A 6,609-nucleotide genomic window follows, 5' to 3' on the forward strand; every position below is an offset into this window, starting at 1 on the left:
TGCCTGCAGAGGGCAGTCAACATCAAAACCTGCACAGAAAAAGAAAGATTGTTTCTAGTCGGACACATTTACTCTGCGCACCGTTAGAAAGAAGCGCCGCATTCTCACATTTTCACAAGTGTGGCTGCACAGGTGAGTTTAGACTCATTCAATAACTTTAATAAACATTTCAGATGATGATCTTTATCTCAACGATGCCGTAGCATGTTTGCTATAATTTAAATGGCTTTATTAGGAAATCATCGGTGTTTTTTTAACGTTACTGATGACAGAAAACTGATGAATGGAGCTAGCTGGATTGCTAACATAACACTAGCTTGCGTTAGCATCACATTTTCAGCACTATCGCTGCCGAAAAGATATGATAAAAGATAGACTGTAAGGAGAAATAAGGTCCCTTATATCATTTAAGTCAAGCCGATGTTGCTGAATTACATTGTAGAATTATTAAAACGACAAAAATGACAATTTAAAGCCAAAACAAAGTGGCTAACGCTCTTATTTTCTGGTGTTGTGACATGCGTTACAACTGTCACTATGACAACCGACCGGACAGACTAATATATATTATTAGCACTGAAATTTTGGGTGATTCGTCAAGCATTTCCAATTTAATTAGAGACGTGATATAAACATTAATCGGGGTAGAAAAGCGCAAAAGGAAGAAGCTTTGATCGAGGAGTTAAAATAGTTAGTGACTAAAAGTCTCACAAAAATATAATAAATACTACAACTTTACTTGCAACAGCTTAATTGGAATATTGTCGTTTTTAGAGTAAGGCAAAAAGTGATAATTTGTGTTTCCCTGCCATAATTCAGTCCTGACTTTGACAAGATGCGAAAAGTCTACCAAGAATAGTTTTGTAAATACAAACATACAGTGTGCATACAGAAGACCACTTCAGTTTTGGGAATAAGACACGACTGTGAGGAAGACATCCAGAGTCTGTAATAAATCCCATGATACACACTGTCACTCTCCCTGATGTCAGGTGCATCTCCTCTTCTGTTATTAACATGTTCGCTGATTTTGTTGTTGATCTATTTTAGCCAAATTTATTTATTTGTACATACACGTGTTTAGAAAAGACAGTAAGGATTTTAAAAGTTTAAACATTGGGCAGGAGAGGAAACCAAAAATGGCTCATGAAGATAAATAACAATAATCACACATAAAAAAGAACAAAGAACAAAAAACAAAGAACAAACACATTTGAAACATTTTGCAATATGCTGAGGATTATGACAACATACACTGACCTATATTACCTTTTTTCAGCAGCAAATTAAGTCTCCTTAGGAAAACAAAATCAGTCATTCTCTATTTATTAATTTTTATTGCAGCAAAATGCATCTAAGACTGAAAATGCAATTTTTTTTACTATTCTAGTAGGCTACCAACACTCAATTTGCACTTGCAGTATTAAGAATCTATATAATAAAATATAAATATGTGGTGCCTGTGTGTCGATACAGTATACCATTGCGAAATATCACAGTGCTGTGCAGCGTCATTTATTATTTCTTTTTAATTTTAAAGATATTTCTGCTTTCTGCCTTTAATTAAATACAGATGGCGAGTACGAAGGTCCCAGAAGTTCGTGACATCACACGGATTGAGAGAATCGGTAAGCGTCCATGTTTACTTTTTTGGCCCGAACTGTTCAGCTGTTATTGCTACGTGTGTTTACATACAGTAGGTCAGCCCTCATGTAAGTTCTCCCCGCTCTTTAGTCCCTCATTTCATTAATATCTATCTTGTGTTTAGGAGCGCACTCTCACATTCGTGGTCTCGGTTTGGATGATGCTTTGGAGCCAAGACAGGTAATGTTAAGTCTTAAGTGAAGAGTATGTAGCTTAAGGACTTTTTTCCCTTTTTAGTTGGTGTTTTTTAGAGTATAACTCTGTTAGGAAATCCAGTGAAGGACAAGCTCATTATAGGATTATAAGCAGAAGGTTGTGAATTTAGCAGATATATTGGATTACAGCACAGAATGATGTGCATTAATATGTGTTTGGCTTCAAGAATACCTGTTCCTGTTCACCTGCAGGTGTCTCAGGGGATGGTGGGCCAGCTGGCCTCCCGTCGGGCGGCAGGGGTCATCCTGGAGATGATCAAAGACGGTCACATCGCTGGCAGAGCAGTCCTGATCGCTGGCCAACCTGGCACAGGAAAAACGGCCATCGCGATGGGTAAGAGGGGTCACATTGGAGGCTTTCCAGAACACAATATCATTTCATCCTCCCCCTCTGGAAGTCATATTGCTCTTGTAATTGGCTTATGTTGTATTTTCATGAAGGTAAGAGTTCCTTTTCCCATATTCACCAGCTGAGATTTGGTTTTTATGCAGGTATTGCGCAGTCTCTTGGCCCTGATACACCTTTCACAGCGCTGGCCGGGAGTGAGATTTTCTCCCTGGAGATGAGCAAGACCGAGGCGCTCAGCCAGGCCTTTAGAAAAGCTATCGGAGTGAGGATCAAGTGAGTGAGCAATAGTTGTGCTTTGTAGTTCTTACTGTTTGAAATGAATCAATATTTATGGCGAGTTTCTTTCACAGAGAGGAGACGGAGATTATTGAAGGAGAAGTGGTGGAGATCCAGATTGATAGACCAGCCACTGGAACGGTAAACTGCGTACTTTCAGACATTCTTTATGCCAGAATATGCAGTTTTTTTTTGTTTGAAGGACGTCACGGGCAAAAGAAACTTAATTTATCTCTGTCTCTCAGGGTGCTAAAGTGGGCAAGCTGACTCTAAAGACTACTGAGATGGAGACAATATACGACTTGGGAAACAAAATGATCGACAGTCTGAGTAAAGAGAAGGTTCAAGCAGGGTGAGTTAATCTTCTTCTTCAGAAGTCTTAAACATGAGGATGATTCAGGCCTGTGAAACGTCCTCACATGATTTTAAACTGTGTCTCTCTTTTGTTTGTCTCAGAGACGTTATTACCATCGACAAAGCCACTGGAAAGATCAGCAAGCTGGGCCGCTCTTTCACCAGAGCCAGAGACTACGACGCCATGGGAGCTCAGGTATCCTGCTCCATCAATAAAATGCCACTGCTGCAGACACGAATTCACAAACAGCAGCAGATGCTCAACCGCCTGCCTCCACACAATAAACTGCCTAATATCACCAGACTACTTGTGAATCGTAACTCATTTAAAATGCCTTATAATTGTTGTTAAATTGGGTACATTTCGCCAAATGTTTCTGACAATGTTCAAACCCAGAGGAATCCGTATTTTAATCAAGGTCACAGTCTGTGTCGTGCAGTTTCCATCCCCTTTGTGCATGTGTCAAGAGTGTGGCTGTCTGCAAAAAGCAGTCATGAATTGGCTTTCTATTTTTAGAGCAAGTTTTTTAGATCTTGGTTGTTTTTTTACTGTTTTAACTGCATGAAGGATTGAAGTCATCAGACGTCTGGATCTTAAGTTAAGACAAATGTTACCAGACCTTACAGTGCTAAACTGCATCAAAGAAACACTGATTTGTAACATGACACTTCTTTATTGAGTGTTTTTACTGCCTAAATCCACTGGTCTGTTATTTTTGGAGCATAAGAGACCTCTGACAATAATTTGGCTCCCAATAAAAATGTCCTGAACATCTGGCTCTTAAGTTATCAGAGGAAAATTTAAGCGTTAATCCATAGGAAGTGATCCCTCCATAATCAGCCAAACAGTATCAGAGAAGCACAAATTTTTAACATGAAACTACTTTATTATTCGTTTTCTACGGTTTACATCACCATTTCCATTTGTTTTGGAAAGGAGCACCTGACTGCAACTGACAGCATCGCTCCAGTTTTTGTTAAATTGAGACTACTTGCAGCAGAAAATTGCACATTTAACATCTAATGGGCAGATTTTTGAAATTATTTTTGTATTTGTGTTGTAGACACAGTTTGTACAGTGTCCTGAGGGAGAGCTGCAGAAGAGAAAAGAGGTGGTCCACACAGTGTCCCTTCATGAGATCGACGTCATTAACAGCCGCACACAAGGCTTCCTGGCTCTTTTCTCCGGAGACACCGGAGAGATCAAATCTGAAGTCCGCGAGCAGATTAACGCCAAAGTGTGTGAGTGGAGAGAAGAGGGCAAAGCAGAGATCATCCCCGGGGTAAGTTCAGCTACTTGTTTGTGTGAATATTTGGTTTGTCTGTGATTGTACTTGACTAAAGTGCTACATTTGGGTTTCCAGGTGTTATTTATTGATGAGGTCCACATGCTGGACATGGAGTGCTTTTCCTTCCTGAACCGTGCCCTGGAGAGTGACCTGTCCCCAGTTCTCATTATGGCCACCAACAGAGGCATCACTCGGTACTACTCCGTCTACATTTTCTCCCAATCTGATCATTTGAGTCGTAGAATTATGGATTGTCTTAGTGTACCTTGTGGGGAATTTAAATTTCCTATGAGCTGTTTATTTGGCTATTTTCATATTCTACCAGAGAAGAAATCATGATTTTTTTGTCATTTCTTGTCAAATATCCATCTTTTCATCTCTTAGTATCCGCGGCACAAACTATCAGAGCCCTCATGGCATACCCATCGACCTGCTGGACCGCCTGCTCATCATCGCCACCTCGCCTTACACCGAAAAAGAAACAAGGCAGATCCTCAAGATCCGGTGAGAATCTGCGTTCGTCATTTGTCAGCAAACTTTGTCTGCTTCTTTTTCCAGTGTCAAAAATCAAAGAGAACTCAACTTGCATGGTTTGATTTCAGGTGTGAGGAGGAGGACGTGGAGCTGAGCGAGGAGGCTCACACCGTCCTGACTCGCATCGGCATGGAGACGTCGCTGCGCTACGCCATCCAGCTGATCAGCACTGCGGGACTCGTGTGTCGCAAACGCAAAGTAAGCTCTGTCTGAATAAGCGGATTCTAGAAGCAACTGCTTATATTTCCGTTTTTCACTTGTGAATTCCTAAAGTCTCTGTTTTGATGATAATTTCTGTGGTTTTGGCTCCTTCAGGGGACAGAAGTCCAGGTGGAGGACATCAAAAGGGTTTACTCTCTGTTCCTGGACGAGGCCAGGTCCTCTCAGTACATGAAGGAGTATCAGGATTCCTTCCTCTTCAATGAAACACGTGAGTTTGTGGTCCAGCCGCTCGGTCTCTGGTAGTGCCCAAACAAACAAAAAAAGGAAAATATGTAGAAAAAAACAAAACAACTGATTTTGCAATATATCCACATTCTGCATGACCTGGTAAAAAAGTAATCTGTATCTGTTCTCACATTTCAGAAACAACTTCAATGGACACCTCATAATGAAGATGACTTCTGTGTTTTCTCACTGAAGTTTTTATGTTGTTGGTCTGCTTTCACAGTCAGTTCAGGACTGGATTTTACTTAAATTTGAATTCAGCATTGAACATTATTGAAGGTAGAATTAAAAAATATTGAATTGATTGAATTTCCTACATTTTTCTCCTTTGTTCATCTTTACTTCTACATTGTTTGAATTCAAATTTATTCCCTGAAATTCAGCTTGATTCTGAATTTACCACCTTTCTGTTCGTCATTGAGGCCTTAAGGCAGGAATACCCAGTCATTCATTTTTTGTTGATTTATCTTTACATGTTTTATTTCTATGAAAATTATTAAACATGCTTTTCTAAGCACACTGTGATGATTTGCTCTCATTTGTCACTCAGTCTTGAACGCTACAAAAAAGATTTTACTGATGAGAAAACAATAATCGAAACTACAAGTTTTGATTTATTTTAAGTTGTTTGATGTGACCAGCACCAGTCACAGCCACCTCACTCAGTTGAGGCTTTTTAAACTACATCAAACCTATAAACTATATCAGCCCAGCGTCCTGACAAATTAACACGCCGATCCCCAGAATCAGAGAACAAAACCTTTCAGAAACTCCTCAGAACAAATACATGAAAAGGTTTTAATCCTGGATCAACATCAGTTGGTCCAGGGTCCAGAAATAATCGGTTCCTAATGTGATTCCTATGCAAAACATGGAAGACAAAATGCGCTAATATACAGTATACTGTATACTGTTATTACTTCTGACTGGTCATCAGTCAGTTGAATGCTGTCATCCGTCACTGCAGCTTCTGACAGCTGTCATCAAGCTGTCAAGCTGTCATCTGCTAACGGCTCAGTCGATTTGATGCATTTTCTTTTGTGCGAAGGATTGTGGGTCAGAATAAACAGAAAAGCATGCTGGCTTACATACTGCTAAATGTGACTGGATGCATCTGTACAGCATCTGGTGTTTTTGGCGTAATGCATTTGATATGTATTGGGTTGCTGAGTTTTAGTTGTATTAGTGGTAGTATAGTTTTGCATTTTTCAGTTTTTATATTTTGTTTTTAATTTAATTTAGTTCCAGACTGCATTTGGTTGTTTCAGATTAGTTTTTAATTTTTTTTGTTTAAGTTTTTATTTTATAATAATATGTGGGTATTTGTCAGTGGTAGAATTTTAAAAAAATCAGAATAGGTATTAAAATACAAACACTACAGTTCATGAGGCAAATGACTCACGGACATCCCAGTCTCAATAAACACACACCAGTGCCTCCTTCTGCTTGTTGTTTTGACAAATTAATTTAGTTTTAGATATTAACCTTCAGCAAAAAATAC

At 39.4% G+C, this 6,609-nt stretch overlaps 1 protein-coding gene across 1 annotated transcript; it reads left to right on the forward strand.

The window, feature by feature from the left end:
• Positions 1–26: 26 nt before the first annotated feature.
• Positions 27–5,633, forward strand: ruvbl2 (RuvB-like AAA ATPase 2). Its single transcript, XM_042499376.2, has 14 exons — positions 27–132; positions 1,574–1,628; positions 1,769–1,824; positions 2,052–2,193; positions 2,352–2,481; positions 2,559–2,625; positions 2,730–2,836; positions 2,941–3,034; positions 3,903–4,121; positions 4,203–4,321; positions 4,512–4,631; positions 4,730–4,859; positions 4,977–5,091; positions 5,247–5,633. Exons 2-14 carry the CDS (start codon positions 1,574–1,576, stop codon positions 5,270–5,272), a joined length of 1,380 nt encoding a protein of 459 aa, XP_042355310.1. The 5' UTR covers positions 27–132; the 3' UTR covers positions 5,273–5,633.
• The last annotated feature ends 976 nt before the right edge of the window (positions 5,634–6,609 follow it).

Source organism: Plectropomus leopardus, chromosome 15, assembly GCF_026936395.1.
Source record: "Plectropomus leopardus strain MGB_pleo_1.0 chromosome 15, ASM2693639v1, whole genome shotgun sequence".
In the NCBI taxonomy this organism is placed as follows: Eukaryota; Metazoa; Chordata; class Actinopteri; order Perciformes; family Serranidae; genus Plectropomus; species Plectropomus leopardus.

Coding starts and splice junctions, on each gene's coding strand:
- ruvbl2 (XM_042499376.2), top strand. CDS start 1,574: ATGGCGAGTACGAAGGTCCCAGAAGTTCGTGACATCACACGGATTGAG. Junction 1,825..2,051: donor ATGCTTTGGAGCCAAGACAG/GTAATGTTAAGT, acceptor GTTCACCTGCAG/GTGTCTCAGGGGATGGTGGG. Junction 2,626..2,729: donor ATAGACCAGCCACTGGAACG/GTAAACTGCGTA, acceptor TCTGTCTCTCAG/GGTGCTAAAGTGGGCAAGCT.